This window comes from Rhipicephalus sanguineus, chromosome 8, assembly GCF_013339695.2.
Source record: "Rhipicephalus sanguineus isolate Rsan-2018 chromosome 8, BIME_Rsan_1.4, whole genome shotgun sequence".
Lineage (NCBI taxonomy): Eukaryota > Metazoa > Arthropoda > Arachnida > Ixodida > Ixodidae > Rhipicephalus > Rhipicephalus sanguineus.
The window spans coordinates 164,971,734-164,994,346 of NC_051183.1; the positions used below are offsets into that span (position 1 = coordinate 164,971,734).

The following is a 22,613-nucleotide window of genomic DNA, read 5'->3' on the forward strand; positions in this document are numbered from 1 at the left end:
TCAGTCACAGACATGGTACGGCTGTTGCGATGGGATCACCTTTCCCCTGAGCGTCTGCTCTTCTCCGTTTTCGTAGCTTTCATACTACGCTCTGGCGGGACCGGTATGCCTTGCACAATTTCCAGTTTTTTCCGACTTATACGTCACGCGAAGATAGTACTGCTAGGTTGGGTTTCAGTTTTGGTGTTGTGCTTTCTTGCTTATTTAAAATTATTGTCCAATTGGCCTAGTATTTCTGCTATCGGGCTCGTGACAGGAGCACCTCAGAAACATAAAAGCACCATTACTTTGAAATAGTAACAAAATCACCGGAGTGGGCCTTTAAGGAACCCTAGGTGGTCAGAATTTCCGGAGCCCTCCTCTACTGCATCTCTCATAATCATATCGTTGTTTTGGGATGTTAAACCGCAACAATTATTATTATTATCAACCCTAATGGTTCTGCTGTAAAAAGAACATAAGTTAAACGGAAAAGGACGACGAGGGTGCGTGCCAGTTCATGGTAATGATACGACACATGGTGAACCCTGACCCTAACAGCTCTGCTGTAAAGAGAACAGAAGTAAAATGGTAGAGGACGACGAGACTGTGTGCCAGTTCGTGATGATAATAATTTTCCATCTACTACACATGGCGAACCATGACCCTAATAGCTTTTGCTTTAAAGACAACAGAAGTGAAACGGAAGAGGACAACGACAGCGCATGTCAGTTCATGATGATAATTTTCTATTGACACACGGCAAACCTCGACCCTAACAGCTCTGCTGTGAAAAGAGCAGAAGTGAAATGGAAGAGGACGAGAAGAGCAATTGCCGGTTCCTGGTGATGGTAATTTTCTGTCTACAACACACGGCAGACCTCTACCCTAACAGCTCTGTTGTAAAGAAAACAGAAGAGGACCAGGAGCGCACGTGCCAGTTCATGATGGTGATAATTTTCCATCTACAACACACGGCAATCCTCGATCCTGACAGCGCTGCTGTAAAAAATGCATCTTCATTGTGGCAGTGGTGTCTGCCCGGAGCTATCGGCAAAGAACCATGCTTTCACATGCATTTGTCTCACTTGAAACCTGATTGTTTGAATGCCAAGTTTGTCTGGTGGCTTTAAGGTTGTTGAGTTGAATGTGAGGAGCTCTAATTTACGCCCTGTTGAGTCACTGGCGGCATTGCAATGTGCAGTGTTCAGTTTTATGAGAGATTCAGTTTTTCCGAGGTTTGCTTCAGATGAAAATAACGTCCAATCATAAATTTAATGCCACCTTGGGTGTTTTTTACAGCTCACTTTCTCAGCATAATAATGCGCAGAAGGAAATTTTTAATGACCACCGCGATCGTGCATGTTTTTTGCAGTGCCAGGTTTCGTTTCGGATAGTATCGATGCCTGATCGTGCGCCGCGTTTAGTGTCACTTTGGTTTGTTTTGACAGCTCGCTTTGTCAGCTTAATAGTGTACAATTCGTAATGTGATCGTTCATGTTCGTGATCACACCGAGATTTGTCCTTGATGATAGCCGCGCATGATCTTGCGAAACCACCGATAATTTTAATGCTGCTTTGATTTTTTTTAAAGAGAAGCATTCTATGTTTCACTGATTCGTCCATGAACACTGAAAGTGCGCAGCAGGAAAGCCAGCTTACTTAAAGGAACTATCTGCACATACACGCACATAATATGGAACTATGGCATATGTGCACACATTGGAACTATGGCGCGTGACATTGTAGAACAATACAGTTCATATTCGCAATGGCTAAGAACAGCGGGAACTGCAATGCCGTGCTACCCAGACGGACTGTATATATCTGCACTGCGTTACGTGTGACATTTTCAATCGACTCTGGTTCAACAATTGGGTGTCGTTGACGTCGGGCATTCGCTCGGACGATCAGCGGTGCAAGGCGTTCAACGTGATTTGCAAGTACCATCCAGATCTCAGCGATCCAGCTGGGGTTCAAGTGTGTGGCACGTCCAAGGGATATGTAATGTAGCTGACTGGGCTAGTCAGTTGTTCATACTGAAGTTAAACAGTGCAAAAAGCATAGCCACGAAAAGCAAACACACAGGACAAGCACTGTGTCCTGTGGGTTTGCTTTTTGTGGCCGACTTTTTTGCGCTGTTCAGCTTCAGTCCAAGGACACCTTGGTGTGTGGCAAGCTACCTGTTTTCAGCACCACAAACGGGTTACGTGTGCCCTCCGATACCCGAAGGTTTACCCAAGCTGAACACCATGGAGCGACGACTGCTTGCACCTCAACTGCCATTCATCTGTGTTCAGTGTGTGTGACTGATGGATGATCATGTGTGTGTGAATGATGACATACTGACTGCGACTGTGAGTCAGGCGCCGGATGCACATGACCGGCGGCAGTTGAGGTGCAACCAGTCGCTCCTCCACGGTGTTCAGCCTGGGTAGACCTTCGGGCAAGCAGAGGGCACACGCAATCGTTTGAGGCGCGGAAGCTTGCCGTTGACCTCGTTGGGAGTTGGCCACGTTACGATGGCAGAGCCTTTGACTGATCACAAGGCAATACTGTGCAAGTGTTGAGTCTTCCGTGAAAGTGTGAGTGTATGTGTGTAATCAATGGCTGCACGGTCTAAAATACAGGCTACACAATTTAACCAAACGTGTCTTCATTCAACTTCAGCAATCCCTCTCAATCTTGTTGTGAGACCTAAATTGGGCATATTAACCCCCTAAAAAATCCTAAACAAGCAATCAAATCACACATGCTCACTTTTCTGCGGTTCATTGCACGGTCGTTGGCTTTGGACTTTCACTTTGATTCAGTTAGTGTGGGAGAAAGCTTCGCGTTCAGCCATCTTTCTTTAAGAATGGGGCTTCGGTTATTTTGCAGCTCACTTCCAAAGTGGCAGCTGTATATCGCCTGTGGCGCATGTGCATGCAAGACCATAATAACTTCTGGTGTCTTATGTGGCAAAAACCACGATATCGTTATGAGGCAGGCCTTATTTGGGGACTACGGATAAAATTCAATTAGCTGGGATTCTTTAAGGGGGCCTGCTGAGCTAAAAAAATCAGTTTTCCAAAAAAGATGTGCATTTTCAAATTTGAGTTGCTTTGGGTTGCTGGTTCATTAAAGAACACGCTCACCAAGTTGCTCACTTCGTCTTTGGCTGTCCACTTCATCCGTTTTGCGCTTCACCCCCCATTGGTAACCATGCTTCACCAACTAGCCCAAACTTCTGCCCTACTACACGTAAGTACTCATGAGTGTGTGTGTAGGCATCAGTATTGCCAGGCGCACTTCTTTTTTTATGTAATTTGTGCTAACTGTGCCCGAATGTCTGGCAACATTCTCAGTTATTTTAGAATCTTCCGATAAGATTGTGCCCCCAACGCGAACAATAGAGTTTGTTCCGGGACTAACCTGGCCACCAACGATAACGCTGGAATCTTCGATGCCACATGTATAAATGCCGACGTACTTGATCGGATTTGACGACCGACGACTGTGTGCGCCAATATCCTTGCACTTTGAGTGTCATTCTTTTTCTGGGCACAAGGTTGCACAATAAGGAGTCTGATCTTTACCGGCTGTGATTGCTTTCTTCACCATCGCAACCATGGGGCAATTCCACGGGTAGGCCCCATGGACTCCTGCCTGTGGTGAGTCAAACATCAGCAACACCAGTGTGCTATTTATTGTGTCAACTTAGTGGTTTGTATAATTTGACTAGCGGGCACACGTGAGTATATTGGCATGTTGGGATCTGTAGGATCGGCTGGCAGGCTTGTGTAAAAGGCGCAATAAGTGCCCATTTGCTTGCTTGCTCTACAGTGTGAACTGTATCCGATGTGTGAGAGACCCCACACACTTGAACTGCAGCTGTGACTCCACTTGCGAGATATGTGGTAAATATTTAGTTATATAACATGTTACCGAAGCGCTCTTTGGTTTAGTCATATACAATCCACTATGTTTTTTTGCTGGGTTAAGTTTACTGGGATCAGCTTTGGCTGTGATAAAGTCCTTACAGTAGCACAATAAGACAGATCCAACATTTCTCCTTAATGTAGCTCCTTTTTTGGCAACATTTTTTTCATCCAGCCAAAGTTGGCTACTTTTCTTGCTATGTTTTGAAATTTTTCGTTGACTTTCACATTTTCGACCTGGCAGCCCACGTGTGTGTACATAAATCTATCTTACTTTCAAAATAATGTGTCAGTACTCCTTTAAAAAGGTGCTAATTATGTGGAGTTGGTATTTTTCTGTGATTTCCACCCACATCTTTCCTTTGATATTCCAACAGTCAGTGCCACAGTGGCCGATTGCTTGTTCTCCTTCCTGATTTATTCCTCCTTTTGTGTTTATTTCTCCCATGAGAATTGTGTGCTGGTTTTGTACCTTTTGCATGGCTAATTCCTCACATAATGGTTCTACCTTCTCATTGTCATTGCTGGACGTTGAAATGGATTACTTTCATTTTATATTTCCCATGTAGTTTTATCAGTACTTCTGCGGCCCTTTTATAAATGGGGTTGAGTTGTTCAGCGATACCAGCAATATTGTTGTGCATTTGAAACCCCGTGCCATGCCCTCGCTTCTGAGGCAGCCCACTCTGTATGCTTCCCCAGTTCTCATGCCTCTCATGCCTGCATGCCATGTCTCAACTCTCAGAAGTGATGCAATTTTTTGCATGACTTGTAAAATGATGCATATTCATTTGGAGTGGAGAGGTTAAGCACTGGTGTTTACATGTGTTTGTGCCCACCTGTGGGCACACACACATGTTAAAGGGTGTTGGGTTAGCTGGTCCAGTTTGGTAAGTAGAACCAAAGCAAGATAAAACTGACAGTACTTTGTGGAATACTTTTCACTAGAGCGGACAGTGCATCCTCAAGATGTCCTTGCGTACAACAGAAAGGAGGCCTGGCTATGAAAATTGCACAGAACACATGCGCAATCTTGTTGTGAGACCTAAAATTGGGCAGCATGCTTTCATCATCAGCTACGCACGACTGATATGAAAAAGTATGAGAGTCAACTGGCATGAATGATTATCTTGCTTAGCTGTAGCCATGCCAACGCACGCATTAGATGTGCGGTGTGCTTTTGGCACCGCTTCGAACATCTCACAATCCAGAAGAAAGGCATGGCGACATGGACGCAAGGGAACTCAAACATTGTGTTTTCCGTCTGTGTTTGCCCTCCCTTCCGTGATGAACGCCCGCCAGAAAGCTCAACTTGCTGTCTAGGGTGACCACCCATCTTGCATTGAGCACTGTAGCCCTGTAAGAGATGTCCCGCATTTCATTCTCTATTATTATTGTTTGGCAGCCCCTTAAGTTCAGTGGGATCTGGCCACTTTGTGTGAGGATGTGTTAGCTGCACGTACTTCTAGGATGATTCTAAGCTTCTGAAAGAAATAAAGTCACAGTTTCGTCGGAAGGGTGAAGCAATGAATGCGATAGCAACAAATTCCGATGTCATACGAAGAAAGGCTAGCAGTTCACTTCTTTAGCAAACACGGCCGCGGCAGCTGGAGAAGTGACCTTCGTGTGGTCTGTGGCTTCAACGCAAACTTGGCAATGAAAGCACAACATGTAGAAAACTATGAAGCATCTGCTGAACCCTCTCAATAGATAAGTGCCCAAGCACAGGGGACCGCCCCTTGTAACTAAAAAAAAACGGAGCCGAAAGCACGTGCCTCCTCTCCGGTAATGGTGCATTCAGACGACAGACCGAATCCGGATTTGTCGTGGACATGGACGGCTAATCCGCGGATAATCCGCCTGCAGGCGCACCCACACGACGGACGGTGTCCTAGGAGAGAACAGCTGGATTACTCTCGACCGCAGACTCTGCGCTCACCTGCGCCCGCTTGCAGCAGACCGGTTTGAGAGTATTCAACAACATGGAAGCCGACAGAACGCGAAGCTCGCCAAGCTACGTCGAGTATTGTTGAGGACTGTAATTTGTTTCTGTGAAATCGGTGTTGTTGGCGGAATGGCAGAATGAAAAGAAGAATCTGCTTTACAGAGAGCTGCTGGAGACTGACCTCGCTGCTGTCACGCGTGGAGCCCCGGATACGAAGGGAGGATACAGTGATGCGCCGATATCGGGAGCTTTGTTTTTCTTTTGCGGATAACAGGTATCGACATTGCATATTGCACTGCTGCACATTATGTTTCCTTCTCTTGGTTCGCATCTTGACCTTAAGATGAGTGTTCAAACATGGGCCGTGTTCTGAGACGACCGCTTGCGGCGACAGCGCCACATTGCTTGCCGAAGAATCCTGCATGTGCAATGATTAAAGCGACAACTTACCCGCTACTCTCCAACCCACCAATCAGCGCGCATTAAAGGATATATATCTGAAAGGTGATCGTCTTAGAATACGGCCCCAGAAATAAACTGAACTAAGCGCCAGCAGAGCTGAAATCAACTGCGAGGACAGCCGTACGGCTCGAGCAGAAGAATAGTATACTGGTTGCCAGCCTGTTTGTCCGCTAAAGCTGCAGCACTCCGCCGCCAGAATCCTGATGTGAAAAATAGGTTGGGCTCATCCGTCCGCGAGCCACGCGGACGAGGAGAATCGTTGATGTGAGGTCACGTGACGCGCTGTCCGCCCCGCCACATCCGGATTTGGTGCGTCGTCTGAATGCACCATAAAAGACGGGCGTGGCCCTGCCCTTGAAAGCACTGGATGGATGCTGTGAGCGTCCCCCTTGCAATGGGCCAGTGACCTGTGTGCCACCAAGCTCGAGCTTTAAAAAAAAAGACCATAAAACTTCCAGCTCAACTGTTTGCTCGTTACGGCAGAATGACCTTATTTATCACGCTATTTCTATCCTTCCTCTCTACTTTTCTGCCACCAATCCTCTAACCCTCTCTTGCTTGTTTCTATTGCAAACATGTTTACCTTTCCATGTTTGTCCCTAAGGCTAAAGGTTTCATGTAGGCTGGTGCCCACCTGGCTGGATATCTCCACATTCAGTTAAAACATGCTCCATCATTTTGTTAGCTTCTCCACAGCATGTACATTTTTCTTCTTCTTCACTGAATCTCTCTTTGAAACTATGCACCCTAAGGTAACCCAACCTCGCTTCAAATATGCATTAAAGTGCTTCCCCTTGAATTTTAAAATTCCTGCCTCCTTATTTTGTCTTTGCCCTTTTGATAGTTACTCAGGGCCAGTTTTTTTTTTCTATCACTTGTATCCAATAAATCCTCTCTGACTTTGAGCTGAACTCTCTTTGTTGCCATTGGGCGCAAGGACATTCCGTGGCGCCACGATGCGAAGGCATCCCTGTGGCGTGCAAGGTTGGATTGCTCCGCCAGCCCTCTTCTGCACAGCCCACAGCCGCTTTCGTGCCTCCCTTATTATTATTCTCGTTGCACTTCCCTTCGACGAAATCAGTAAAATAATGCGGTGGCTTCGTCACTCACCATACGAAGTGCTAAATACGTGCTCTGAAAAAACGTTACGCTCCTCATAATGCCTTAGACAACGCCCTGACTGCCGCCGTCGTCTGCTATGGCCACCAAGCCACAGGGGCCGAGCGTGCTGCTTTTGTAAAAGAAGGTTACGAACCTTCTTGTGCCGAATTGAAGCGTCAAATAGGCTTTAGCGCGTGCTTACGTCTAATACAAATATTTTTGCACCAAGAAATGCGTGCAACCATGCAACTTCATTCACTGTATGTTAGCATCTAAAAATAGGCCACGGTTGACACGACAAGCATGCGCACATTTACATTGCTGTTTAGCACACATATTTCTATGAAGCACGACGCAAGCGGATTTGCCGTTTTGTAGAAAGCAACCAAGCATGCTTAGAGCTGCATGCAGCCACAACCTTTCTGATATGATTGGAGGCAAACACAAGAGAGCCATATGCACGTGTGTACCTCATTCGGAGTTATAGCTAGATGACATTTCACATGAGTACAAGTTTCTCTGCGGCAAGATCTTAGTATTTATGTGTTGCTCCTTATTGCACAAATTTTCTACGGTTGTCCCACGGTGCACTTTTGATCGCCATCAAGCCACGTAGGGATGAAAATTTTGCTATGATTGACTCACTTCTCCAACTTCTACAAAGGTGTCAATTGCGATCGAAAAGTGCAGTACCGATAGGGCTCAATTGCGATAGAAAATGCACCGTGTGCCAGCCGGCCGTATTACTTTGCGCACTTGAACAAGCATGCTGAAAGGTGTGGATTACCGTGGTCTAAATGGCAATGTTATGTTTCAGCTAAAATACATACCAGCGTCCAGCCTTTACAGCTTCATTGATAAGCAGTATGACACTTCACTGCTGCTGTTAGAAGGTGAATCAGCATCACATAAGGACAATTAAAATGGACACCCGAGGGGGGGGGGTGTACGCAGACTGGGGTGGAAGTTTCGTCGGCGAGGCAGGTAACTTTCAGCAAAGATTCAAGCAGCACATGTATGATGTGAGAAAGAAGGTTTGATCAAACGGCAATGGCCAAGCACACAGAAGCAACTGGCCACAAAATAGACTGGGACAGGGCAGGAATAACGGAGAGAGAAAATAACTGGACTTCTCGGCTTAATCTTGAATCTCTGACAATCCAGACAACGGCACACACGCTTAAACGCAATGAAGGCAACTTCGCACACGTGTGCGCATGTTGCTACGTCATATTTTAAAACATACACAATCGGACTGTTTGCGCATTCATTTTTCGTTGTGAACAAGGCTCCCGTGCGGGAGCAGAACTGTTTTGCTTTTATGTAAACATGTGTGGTCGGTGTGCATTTCAACCCTATGGGCTTTAAGTAACAATAAAAGAAAGACAGGTGACAGCAGGGCAGGGGTAAAAGTGAAAGCTCACCCCTGGCTCCTTCGCGTGCGTGGTGCACTGTGGCACGGAGCAGAAAAGTACCCTGCCGCCGATAATATTTACTGCAGCCTCTAGGGGTTAGCTTCTAGGGGTTAGCACACATGAAGTGAGAGCTAAATAACGCTGTTCGAAAGGGAAAACGCGGCGAAATCGCAGTTCAAAACAGTGCATTCAACCGTCTGCTTCCTTTCACCAGAGCGAGGTGATATTACATGGTCCAATCCTGCACATCACACGATTGCAGTGCCCCGAGTCTCCAGTGGTGGGCCTCGCACCCAATATCACTTACTCTGCCAGCCATATACTTGCTGATGGCTCTCCTTGTTATTTTTCTCCACTGTGCAGTGATGAAAGTGCTGCTCCAATAAAGAAATGCTGCTCCATGCTCCTCGAAAGTGTAATAGTATTTGTTAGTTACTGCTCTGAACCTGCTCCAAAATGGTGCTGGGAAATTGAAAACAGTGAGCTTTAACTGTGTGACCATCCAGCGAGCCTAAACGAAAAGAAAAACAGGCTGTATACTCTCATTTAACTGCTCCAAATCAAGCTTCTGCTCCAAAGTCGAAAATTTTCTGCTCCAAAAACTGCTCCCAATTCAATTTCAGCCATCTCACCCCTGTACTGGCATACTGACAGTGCTACATGTACTGGCATTGTCAATATATATCTGATTTTGCTGTATATTTGTACATGACAAGCAGACTATTTTGGTGAAATATCTGTGAGATTAGTTCAATATAATACTGATTACTAGCTGCTGCTGTGACGACATTGATGTGTGACCGATTACATTTACCATTTGATCAACTTTGACCTCATTTATGCCACAAGAACTGGCATTTTAAATGTATAGCTCATTTTAGTTTTATTTTTTAAATTTTCAATGCTGGTGAAATATGAAAGTAACATATTGAACTCGTATGGATTATGAACTGTTGCTTTAGCTATAGTTACATGTAGTCGTGGCTACTTTCGTAATTTGGTGCTCAGCTTTATCGCTTTTATATTGTTTCTGCCACAAGTACTGGTATTTTATATATATGTTGCTCATCTTACTTTGTGTTCAGTGACCAACCATCTGCTTAATTATTTGTTTCTTGCAATTTGAAGTGATTATTGTAGGTGCACTATGTTTAATACAGTGATTCCACTCCTGCGCCAACTGCGCCAAAGTGCGCCAAATTGTATTTACTGCGCCATCCTGATAATATCGACGAAAATTGCGCCAAACTGCGCCAAAGCCTCGGGTTTTGGGGCGTCTATCACCGGCAATCGCACGGCCGGCGCGTCAGAACATGTGCAGCTTGATCTCGGGGCTGCCAAAGTCGCAACCATGGACCAAGAATTATTCCGCTGAATAAACAGCGCTCGCGCGTGCGTCCCGAATAAGCCACGATGCCATGCACGGTGCCGACGCAGCTTCTGTTCTGCAAGTCGGCTCGACAGCAACACGCGCTCTCCGCAGAGGCTCGTGACGTCTAGGCCTCTCGGTAGCGAAAAAGTGCGACGGCGATTCATCGGCGGACGTCGTCTGTTCTAGAAACGCTGCTCGTTTCAAGCGTCGCACGGCACGTAAGGAAAGCAATGTTCAGTAATAACTACATGTGTGCTGCTAAAATGTCTGTCACTTCTGTTTCCGGACATCGCGGAATGAAATCTGGGATCGCTAGCAGTATATATATGGAACAATATCGAATTTTCCTTGTTTCGCGTTTATGGAAGGGCACGCGAACGGTGGAAACGCGTTCACACTTTTCCTCAGATATACTTTATCCATGGATCTTCATTCGGAAGAGCTTTTTCGTAATTGCTTATACCAGCACGTCCGAGTTTAATCACTCTGCGGTAAATACCCCCAAAAGGCCCTGCCCTTTCGAGTTCACGTGCTAGGGTTCCAATTCGAATTTTTTGCTTGCTTTGTGAAAATGTCATCTCATTAATAAAAGCATATATCCTGGTCGGAGCAGCCGCAAATACGCAGCTGTCAGTAGCGGGCCCGTCGCTGACGGCCCACAGTGAAGTGCCTACCCCATGTTACATGTCCGCCCCTCGCTTTCGGGGGTCAATAGCTGACGGGTAAAAAAACTCAGTTTCGCTTAAGGGCGAAGCAATGAATGCGCGATACCAACAAATTGTACGGTGGAGGACAGTTTGGTATGTAAGGCCAGGTTGTTAACGTTCAATACGCAATATGCTTTATCAAACACGAAAATTGACCGTCGGCGGCGTCAATCGATTGATGCAAAAAATAATCATGTGATGGCGTCATCATCATGTCATAGATCGTCAAAACTTGTGACGTCATCATGGCGTCATATATCGTGATGTCATGTGATGACGCCATCACGTCATCGTCGCTTTACACTGCTTCCGTAATCGGTGCGCCGATCATGGAGCTAGCGCAAAACCAGATGGGGTGCAGAAAGCTTGCAGAGAAGGAGGGGGAGGATCAACCCGTCGATCGAGAAGAAAAAAAACCTGGCTTTCGCCTAGGAGTTTTCTTAGGGGAATTCATTAGGGACAGTGTGGCTCTTTGGCATTGAGGCACTGCTGTACATCACGGCGTTTGTCTACAATGTCTGCTGATAACCACATAGATGTATTTAGAGTGTTATTTCATAAAGTGCAATTTTATTGATCTGGTATTCTGTTTATTTGCTAGTGTCGAAAATAATCGCCGAAGAGGTTAATTCAGAACACTCAACTGCATGAGCCCTTATTTTTTCATTAGCGAGTGAAGTATGGAGTTCTCCGGAGATGATTTTTTCCATGAGATTTGCAATGAATCGAAATATTTCTAGCCTTCATAAGAGCCCCATAGTAATATTCCGGTGCTTGAATGTTATTGCAATATGCTTCTGTAGTGCACTCCAGGATGTAAAATTCGCTGCTCCAGAGTGCTCCCAGATGCAAAATGATCTGCTCCAAAGTGCTCCAAGATGAAAATTTTGCTGCTCCAAAGTGCTCCAAAACGGAAATTTTGCTGCTCCAAAAATTGCTCCAAATCAGAAGTCCTCGGTAGCGTCACTGTTAATACTAAACATTTATATTTATGAGATGCTTAAATGATGTTTTAAACTCCGGGAGTCGTTGGGAATATTTTGCCATTTGCTCCAAAAACACCAATAGCTGCTCCAAACTAGCATTTTTTCTGTTTCGAAAACACTTACGGCCACTACAAAGCACCATTTTTTCTGCTCCAAAATCTGCTCCAAAAATCAAAATGTCGTTTCCATCACTGAGTGTGTGTCAACACTCTTCCTATGCAAATACCGGAACACCTTCTCTGCCCACCTACTTTCTTTCATATTCCTTAGCCTCTCTTCGAACCTCATTTTGCTCTGAGGTTCCCTCACGTCAAAACTTGCCCATCCCATGTTGCCCTTTACAGCCTCATTTGTCGTTGTCCCGTGAGCGCCCAATGTGAGGTGTCCCACAGTCCTTTGATTCTTATCCATTCCCGATTGCACCTGACCTCATGCACACCACCGAGTACCCAAATGTAAGCCCCAGAACCATTACACCTTTCCACAGACCTCGAAGCACGTCGTACCTGTTGTATGCCCATAACGCTCTGTGCTTCATTATTGCAGCATTCCTCTTTCCCTTTGCTGCCGAGGCTTTTTCCTGTACCTCCATGTACCTATCATGCACCCTTTGGCCCTTTGCGCCATCTTGCGATTGACAGTGAACGAGTCTCTCCAGTGCTGAAGTACCGCAGAGATATCTATATACCAGCAATGGTCAATGGCTCGCTGTTAGTATGCTCTAGGTTGTATGTGTGTGTGGCCGAGTGGTTTAATGCGTCTCGCCGCGTAGCGAGGGCCGCAGGTTTGAATACCTGGTCACACACTTTGGAAAAATTTCCTTTTTCTTTGTGGGTATTATAGATATATACACAGCGATGCGTGCTGTCCAGCCAATCTCTTTATGTGGGCAGCGGGCCCCCGAACCGGTTGAACACCCTCGTGTCGTCACGTCTTACCATCGTCTTGGTAAGAGAGTTGGTAACGTGGAAACTAAACCACAGCTGTTTCATTAGTGATTATGTTTTCAGTTGCCCAATTTTTATATGGATGGGTATTAAAAACTTTGTTTTGTGCTGGAGCATATTAGAAAGTTGTATTAAATGGTGTCGTTTACATAGATATGTATTCGATTTTGAACTTGTATCAGTTACTCTATTTTCTTCTTTCGGAGTCGACAAAATATTGCTAGCGAAAATTTATGGGCAAGAGTTTAAAAATAGAATATTGTTGGTGATTTCACATCGATCATCCTCTGCTGAACCCCCCCCCCCTTTTTTTTTCAGCGTGTCCCGCATTTTGCTAGTAGAAAGGTGGTCTATTGCTGTCATTCACAAACTTGTTCTGTTTTTCTTCATTCGTGATCTGTTGTTACTCACACATGTACGCTACAGCCGTGCAACTGCAGTTATACTCAAAACGGTTTCATTCCATTCTCAGGTGTACTTGGACAAGGTGAAGAACGTTCGGTGCGTGGTGAGCAAGGTGAACATAATTGAGAACACCTTCCGCAACTTCCACATGGAGCTGCTTGCAGGAGAGCGTGACACCAAGGTCCAGGTCAAACAGAATGGTGCCAGGTAATTTACTATTGCACCACAGCCTTTTTTCTGTAGTCGTGATAATTTAATACGATGGAATCCATGTAGGTTGGTAGAGTATTCTTTAAAGGGGCCCTGTACTCAAATTTTACTCTCCAAATTTTACATTGCAATGCATTGTCTTGAGATAAATGTGAAAATAATTTTGGAGATATGGAAACGAAAGTCATTGAACAGAGAAATTCAAAATGAAACCAGATGGTGTGACAGAAATTAGCGTGCCCTTTTGTATTTGACTCACCCACTGACATGTCAGTCTGGTTCCATCCAAAACGTGGTTTACATTTTGCCATACCCAGGGGTGGAAGTGCTGCGCCATTTGCGCCACGCTGCGCCAATCCGCATGTGCTGCGCCAATCTGCTCCAAAACGCATTGCGCCGAAACTGCTCCCAGGCGGCCTATGGTGCCTTGATGTGCCGCTGTCATCCTTGGCGTGACGCGCCCGAGCGAGCTCGTATCAACCTGGCGCGCTCTGCGTGACATTCGTGACGGCACGAAAAAGCTAGCGAACGGTAAAGGGCAGGATAAGAGCTAGCTACTGGAAAGTGGCTGCTCAGTCACTTTTCTGTTGTCACACCGGCGGTGACGGAATTTTGTGAAGATTTCAGTTTTCTTGTCTTCTCATTTGTACATTTCAGCTGGTGTTTCGTAAATATGAACATAAAAAAATTCTCTGAAGTGTAGTCAGGTTTAGCTATGCAGTGCATTGCTTATCCCTATTTTTCTCTGGGTTCTCACGTCAGCTGTGGGGCTTTATGAACGGGAGCATTAGCTTTTTAAAGTTATTTTTGTCGAGTCTCATTGTGTTTAAAATAAAGGTAACCTTTATTAGCTTAAGTCTTGTCTTTCTTCAGTTGTTCATGTCAGCTGCGGAACATGAACGTTTTTCATTCTTGTGAGGTCTATTGTAAAATTCAGAGCAAGCATGTGTGTGTCCCCCCCCCCCCCCCACCTCAACAAGCCAAAATACCGGCAAAGTGGAGGGAAGCGAGGCGGGGGGCGGATTCCCAGAACGGCACGTAAATTCAAGATGGCAGCGGCAAATTTTGCTCCGAAAAAAAAAAAAGAAAAGATGCATGCGGACTTCCTCACAAGTCTTCCCTCTTTCCTTCATGGCACGGCGCATAACAACGGCCCTCAAGCACAACAAACGCAATGGCAACGCGATCAAGCATGATATGGAAGCACCTCCGATTATGTGCCAACGCAGCAGCACCAAGCAACGAACACCGGTCTCAAGGCCTTACATTAGCGGACTACATCATCATAGTTACGATCTTGGAATACAGATCTCGAAGGCCATGCTTTTGCTCACGGGACCCCGAAAATCGTGATGGGTGTCTTGCGCTAAGTGTGGGGTGCGATCATTATTCGGCAGAACAAAGAATGAAATTTTTAGAACAAATTACACCCACGGGCGCTTAGAGATTGGGCTGCTAAGCAGGATTGGATGGGATTCAAGGAGGCTACTGTTGCATTGATGCGTACATAATTGGGGTATGAAGAACGGGCGTGGGGGGGTGGGGGGGTTGTTGGCTGCGCTCTCCCGGAATGGCGTGAAAATGTGAAATTAGCAGTGAAATTTGAAACGGCGCTTGCTCGAAATTTTATGGTAGTCAAGTGTAGCTATCCAAAGCATCGCTTATCTCTTGTTTTATCTCGGTTACTGCTGCACAAGCTGTGATGCTTTAATCATAATAATAATAATATCTGGGGTTTAACGTCCCGAAACCAAGATAGTATGATTATGAGAGACGCCGTAGTGGAGGGCTCTGGAAATTTCGACCTCCTGGGGTTCTTTAACGTGCACCTAAATCTAAGTACACGGGCCTCAGACATTTTCGCCTCCATCGAAAAGGCAGCCCCGCGGCGATGCTTTAATCATGGAAGCATATTAATTTGTGGCAAGTATGGTCGGTTCATCAATATTCAATGTTTAGTAAAAACCATTTGAATATTTTGTGTTTACCATGCAATATTTGAAACGCGACAAAGGCCAATGGCGCAACTTGGCTAGGATGAGGTGGCCAGAACTAAGGCTAACGTCGCCTTTCGTTTAGCTTTCACCAACATCCTGGTTCAAAAGCGAGCGCATGTTGATCTTAAGAGAGATTATGTCATTTCCGCACGTAGAAAAACACATGAGAAAACTGTCAAGTCCTTCACAACATCGCTCCCGAAACGAAGGCACGGACTTCTTGCGTAGTTCGGTCACTGTCCTGCAAAACCTCAATGATTGGCTTTGCATGTAAAAATTTGTTCACGTTGGGCAGTCGCCACTGCCACATCACACCACTAGTTCAGAAACTCCCATCGCTCCGGCGCGCATTTAAAACGCTGCTGTGAACGGGCGCCCGAAGACTTTTGGGCCTGGAGCACCCATGGCGATGAAGCACAACATTACCGTTGTCAGATGAGCCGTATTGCGCGACCACAGGGAAAGAAAACTGGCTACCGTACCCCCCTCTGTTAGGAGTTACTATTAGTACACTTTAGTTAGGAGGTTTTGAGTGGCGCTGCTGTCTGGAATGGCGGCTCTTCTATCAACATGCTTGCACGCCCATAAAAACTACAACAAAAGCCACTTTCGAACAAGTGCGTAATAAAACTGTCGTCACGCCGTAGCGTCCCTGATTTTTCCTTTGTCTTGCCGTAACTGGCGGTACACATTTCGTATAAATATACTATTCAATATTCGATATTTTTTACCACTATTCGGCACTATTCGATTCGAGGTGGAATTTCACTATTCACACACCCCTACTTATTTGTAACTTGTAGAACACTCAAGGAGCACTCAAACTCTTCATTTACAGCATCTGTTAGGTACACGAAGAGCTGCTTTTTGTTCCTGTGTGCAAAAAAAAAATGGTACACAAATTAATCCATACGTACTTGTCGCCAACGTGCTCGTCGCTGCCTTACCTTAGTCCTCCCTTTTTGCCGATATCACCAAAATTCTCTTTGTATTTTTCGATCACAAACCTGTTCCTTCGTCCGCTCCATAGCGCTTCTTCCAAGTCATCGCAAAGTGCGCTACTTTGAGGAAGCACGGCAGCTGCTGGAGTGGACGCCTGCATCGTTGGCGGGGCGTGGTTTTGCGGCGTTGTAGGCGTAGCACACCCATTTGTCGGGTGAGCGGTGGTAAGGCGGCCCAACGCACTCACAACCCGCAGTGTTCTCCCATCTGAAAAAAAAACAAAAAGAAAGACAGGGTAACGAAGAAATGTCGCCGTCGTGCATGTGCGGTCAACTTCTCAAGCATGCTATGGATCACTTCTACAAAATTACATCGCTGTCTAGCACTATTACCCCAAGCTCATCCACAGTCGGGAAGATTTCTGTGGAGACACCGTCGATTTCTGCGACCACCTGCATATTGCTGTTGTCATCTGCAGGTAGTCTGCCAGGCGCGGGAGGGGAACGGTGTGCGAGGCTGCACCAAAATGCTGCACCCTAGCACCGGAAGGTGCAAGGGTTTGCAGCGCCGCGGCAGCACCTTACCTACACCCTGCACAATCAAGGACAATGGTGCAGGGGGCGCCACTGTACCTTGGGGAATCGAGGAGCGAGGTGCAGCGCACTGTGAAAAGGTGCAGAAGGTGCAGAGAATCTAGGCTGAATCGAATAGACCTTAAATGTCCAGTGTGCTGTGCTGTCCAGTCGTTGCCATATCAGTCCGTTCTCTGAACATACATCGCCTTCGAGATTCAAAGTCTGTAAAACTATGTGACAAAACAATCGAAGCCCCAGCATGCTCTGTAAGGCAGCGGTAGAAGACAAGTGAAATAAGTTGATTGGATGCTCTCTGTTATCCCTGTTTGCGATAACGTACTGTCATGCAACGCCACATCCACCAAGAGATGTGTCACAATCTGCCTCTGGATCGCGGACGAGGGAGGGGGCCGAGGCACACGCGTTTAGGAAGGACAACCCAACAGCATGACGGTGGTGACAGCTACTCACCGAGAGCTGCGCTCGTCGATGTTTATTATGGTCTCGTGATCAATGCTGCCCGCCGAACCTGGAAGCTATGCTTGAAAGGGCCCCACATACTCGTAACACCCCTCCCCCCCCCCCCCCCCCCCCCGGTCCTGAACACACACAAAAAGAAAAGCAAAACAAGTCCCAGCCAAGCCAACGGTGGCTTAACCAGGCGAATAGCGGTCTGGTGCCCTTCGATGTCTAGTGCCCCGCCTGGGCACAGGTGTTGGTAGGCTGGGTGTGGCCACGCCAAGTACTGCCTGAGCCATACTCATTCCATCCTCAGGGTCCACAGTGGTTGGCAGTGATGGTAATGCACTTGGCATTGGTCCAACAGGTGGCACAAAACTGATGACGCCTGTCACTTGCAAGGTGGTGGGCATCTCGTTGGCAGCAACTGGTGTTGCTGTTGATCTTGACGGTGCAGACCAGGTCCCACTGCGAGCCCTCACATGGTCAGCATGCCGGTGCCACGTGGTTCCATCCTGCATACGTATGTGCAGTGACGAGGAGCTTGCAAGTGAAACCACCTGTCCTGCAGGCCAAGGTGGGCCAGAACAAGAGTTCCTGACGAAGACTGGAGCCCCCAGCTCCGGTAACGGCCCAGGACGGCACCCTCGGTCAGCGGCCAGCTTCTGGTTTAGCTGCTTGAGAAGCACTGTGGACCAAAGGTCTGGATGCAAAACGTCCAACGGTGTCTTCGCCATCCGGCCCAGCAGGAGCTCACAGGGGGCACGGCCTTTGACATCATGGGGTGTGGTCCGGTACTGAAATAGTATGCAGGCGACCTGCGTATGGAAGGCCCCAGCCTGGCTCTTCTTAAGTTTGTCCTTAATGGTCTACACCACCCACTCAGCTGCACCGTTAGAAGCAGGGTGGTACGGCAGAACCATCATTTGGCGGATTCAGTTCTTCGTCAGCCAGGCCAGATACTCCGTGCTGGCGAAAGCAGGCCCATTGTCATAGACTATGGCATCCGGCAACCCCTGGGCAGCGAAGGCCTGCCGCAGCGCTGCAATGGTCACGCCTGCAGACGGAGTGGCGACAGGTAGAACCTCCACCTACTTTGAAAACGCATCTACCACCACCAGGAAGTAGTGGCCTTTGAAGGGGCCCCCGAAATCTACATGAAGGCGGGACCAGGGCCTCTGTGGGAATGGCCAAGGGGTGATCTCCACCTGACGCGAGGCCCGCTGATGTTCCTGGCAGACTTGGCAGCTCTGCACCATGTGAGCGATGTCCTGGTTCAAGCAGGACCACCAAAGGTGGGAACGGGCCACATTCTTGGTCTTTTCCGCACCTGGATGCCCCGCATGCAGCAACTGCAGGACCTCGGACCGGAGACTTCACCACCCTGGAACACCAAAGTAGGCAGCCCTGCTTCAGGCTCAGCTCAGCGGCCTTGTGGCTGTAGAACTGCTGCACCAACTCCTCCCCTCGGGAACTGCCTTCACCGCCTGGGACAGTACTGGGTCCCTACTGGTCACCTGCGATACCGCAGGCCTGGAGTACCTCCGGGTACGCGTGCTCCAGCATGAACATCTCAGCTGGCTCTGGAACAGCAGCAGGCACCTCCGGCAGGGGCAACCGGCTCTGGACATGAGCAGGTCCCAGGTTCTTTCCCGGACGGTAGACCAACTGGTAGCTGTAGGCGGCAAGCTTCAAGGCCCAGCGTACCACTCAAGGTGATGGTGCATGGAGACCGCCCTGTCAGGGCCCAGGAGCCCCAGCAGCGGTTTGTGGTCCGTGACTGCCTCGAACCTTCGGACCACAGGTACTGGTGAAAACGCTCAACGCCAAACATAAGGGCCAGTCCTTCCTTGTCCAGCTGGCTGTAGCATTGCTCTGCAGCATGAAGACAGCAGAAAGCAAATGACACAGCGCGTTTCTGGCCATCCTTGTCTCGGTATGCTAGGACGGCTCCCACACCATATGGCATGCATCTACAGTAAGGACGACAGGCTTGGCCAGATCTAAGTGCACCTGCGCTGGGGGCTTGGTGATGAGCTCCTTACTGTGCTGGAAGGCCACATCCTGCTCCTTCTTTCACGCCCAGTGCTGACCATCTCGGAGCAGTGGCTCTAGACATGCTGACAGGTTCGGCAGGAACCTCCTGTAGAAGTTCAAGAGACCATGGTAGCTCTGAAGCTCTTTCTTGTTTCGGGGCTTCAGTGCCTTCAGAACAGCCTCAACATTGCGAGGGGCCAAGGTTAGGCCAGCCTGGGAGGTGAGGTGTCTCAGGTACTCAACACTGGCAACCAGGAGCACGCACTTTCCCCGCTTGAGTTTGAGACCAGCATTCTGAAGTCGCGCCAGGACATTGTGCAGATTCTGCATGTGCTCCCCGTCGTCGATACCGGTAACTAGGATGTCATCCAAGTATACCGCCACGTGCCTCATGCCCCTGAAGAGTTGGCCATCTCCCTCTTATAGATAGCTTGTGCTGAGGCCACACCAAACGGTAAATGTGTGTACTGGAAGAGCCCCATAGTTGTCGATATCGGGACATACTTCCGTTAGGCCTCCTGGAGCACCAGCTGCTGGTAAGCATCTCTGAGGTCGAGCTTTGTGAACTTCTGTCCACTGGACAATGCTGACCAGAGATCTTCGATCTGAGGCAGTGAGTGCTTTTCGACGGTAGTGACGGGGTCGAGGGTAACCTTGAAATCCCCGCAGATCCTGACACTACCGTCTCGCTTGGGGACTGGAATGATGGAAGCGGCCTACTCAGACGTCTTGACTGGCACCAGGATGCCCTGTCGCTGTAACCGCTGCAGCCCCTGGGTGACCCCGTCCTGCAGGGCGAACAGCAGTGGACGAGGCTTGAAAAAACGAGGCCGGACTCCCTCAGGTACATAGGTGCCAGCCATCGTGCCGGCAAATGTGCCTACCCTTGGCTGGAACAGGAACTGGAAATCTGTTAGAAGGCTTGGGATGTCTTTCATGACATTCAGGGCAGCTTCCTGGTATTCTGGTAGCCGACCACGCAGCGCACAAATCCAATTCCGGCTGAGCAGCGTAGGTGACAACCCCTTGGTCAAATAAAGGGGAAGCGCAAAAACACAGAACAAAAGATAGAGACGTAGACAGCACAAGCGCTTGTGCTGTCTACGTCTCTATCTTTTGTTCCGTGTTTTTGTGCTACCCAGTCGAAGTTATGCAACTTTACCAACCTGCCCAACTTGCCGCACTTATCAAAGGGGAAGTGTTGCTCCCCTGTTGCCAAAACGAACGCTGACCTGAGCCTGACCCTGGTGGTCAAACGAAGCTATGCTAGAAAGGGTGCCACATGCTCATAACACGATGCTTCATACATTTCGTATACAGAGTCGCCATCATTGCTTTTGGTGTTGCACGCCAGCCTGCAGCTCTGAAGGTGAGGTCTAGCAGCCATCGCTGCTGTCGTCGTCACAGATCACACTTGGCCTACACCAGGTGTGGAGAATATAGAGATCTGCATTCTGCTGGCGACCCATGCCGGGAAAGGACAGAAGCCCCCCCCCTTCAATGCTCGCATAGATCGGTGCCCCTTTCTTCCTTTCTCCCACACTGAAACGGTCGACATAGGTCACTGACCTGTGCACATCAGGAGACACGTGCGGATTAGACCGAGAGCTTGACAGTGAAGATTGGACAGTGCAGGGATGCAACAGCTGCGCAAATTGCGCCAATTTGATACAATTCCTTATTTCTGCGCCAAGCTGAGCAAAAACCGTGAAATTTGTTAAAATTGTGGCACGCTGCGCCAAAATGCCCGACCAGCTTAAAATTTTCTCAGTTGCGTAAATTTGATAGAGAAATGGAGGCCGCGTTGGTCATCTGCAGTGTGGGCATCGTCATCCAATGCAGACGCACGCGCAGACCCTAACCCTAACCCCTGCGAAAGAAAAGAAAAAAAGTCAGTTTCACCGGAAGGACGAAGCAATGAATGCGATCGCAACAAATTTTAGTGCTATACGAAGTGAGGCTGGCAGCAAACTCTTTTGTATCCAATCTCACGTAACTCTACAAAACGTTGGTGTAAGAGAATACGGCGTTTCCAGGGAAAGATGCTCTTTCTGCACAGTGTCTTCGCATTGAGAGCGCAGCACGTAGCAAGATATACAAGCCGCCCGCTGATGGCTGCCGAGATAACGCGCGCACCAGCTATCGCGACCGCGCTCTTCGAATCAAAGTTCAAAAGTTGCTGCTCGAGCAACAGCCGCCCCCCCCCCCGCCTTCCCTCTCGCGTCTTTTTATGCTTGTTCAAGACGGGCGGGGCGTTTCCTCTATGCTTTGTTGGCAGGCTTCCCGAGCGGAGTGGTGTTATTGCATGTGCTATGCAATTTTTGGGCTCCAAAAGCAACATTTTGCTACTCCAAAAATTGCTCCAAATCCTATTTCGGCTGTTGCACCCCTGACAGTGACATAATGGGATATGTTGGCAAGGAAGTAGCTCGCTTTGGTTGCAGACCAGTGGCAAGAAAGGTTTGGCCAACAGCGACACTGTGGAGTGCCAGGCAAACTTCGGTTCCCTTTTGTGTGTCACCTGTCGTGCCATCCGCGCGGCCTGGCAAGCTTTTGGGTTGTAGCGCTTACATTCGAAAATTATTGGCTACCCAGGCAGACGTCCAGGTTGCCACAAATCGCTGAGCTCGTCTGAGCGACGATCAAGGCAGGTGTCTGGTGTCGTGGCACTCAATGAGTGTCCTACTTCCGAACAAGAATAAACGTATTTACGAAAAAAGTCTGTTCTGTGTAATTGTGTTGTTTCCGTGCTCGCTTCGGCGCAGCCGCGTAAAGCTGCTGGAGCAAACGGACGCAGGAGCACGTGGGAGTTGTCTAGGCCTTGCTAGGTGGAGAGCGCTTAGGCAGCATCTTCGTGTAAAAGGAATCCCACAACTGGTCAACCAAAGTGGAAGCTCATTTACAGTTGTAAACGAGCACCAAAATGTTGGAGGACGCTAGAGCTTCACTTTCAAGAGTAGAATGCGATAGCTTAATCGAACTGTGTTCGTATCGCCTTCCCAATCACTAGCCTAGCTTCCCTTCGCGGTGGACACCTATACCGTGCCACAAGGGAAGCCAAAGCGCGGATGCCCTCCGGCTCCTATGTCCATGCATGCAGCACAATGTAACATGGAAAGTGTGCGTGTGGGCCCTTTGCACCATCTCGTGGGTG

At 48.0% G+C, this 22,613-nt stretch overlaps 1 protein-coding gene across 1 annotated transcript in view; it reads left to right on the forward strand.

Moving 5' to 3' along the window:
- LOC119402451 (tRNA (guanine(37)-N1)-methyltransferase) overlaps window positions 1–22,613 on the forward strand; it is a 54,381-nt gene that overhangs the window by 26,499 nt on the left and 5,269 nt on the right. Inside the window, exon 3 of the mRNA XM_037669604.2 lies at window positions 13,307–13,446. Coding sequence (XP_037525532.2) covers window positions 13,307–13,446 — 140 coding nt within the window. The remainder of the gene's footprint in view (window positions 1–13,306; window positions 13,447–22,613) is intronic.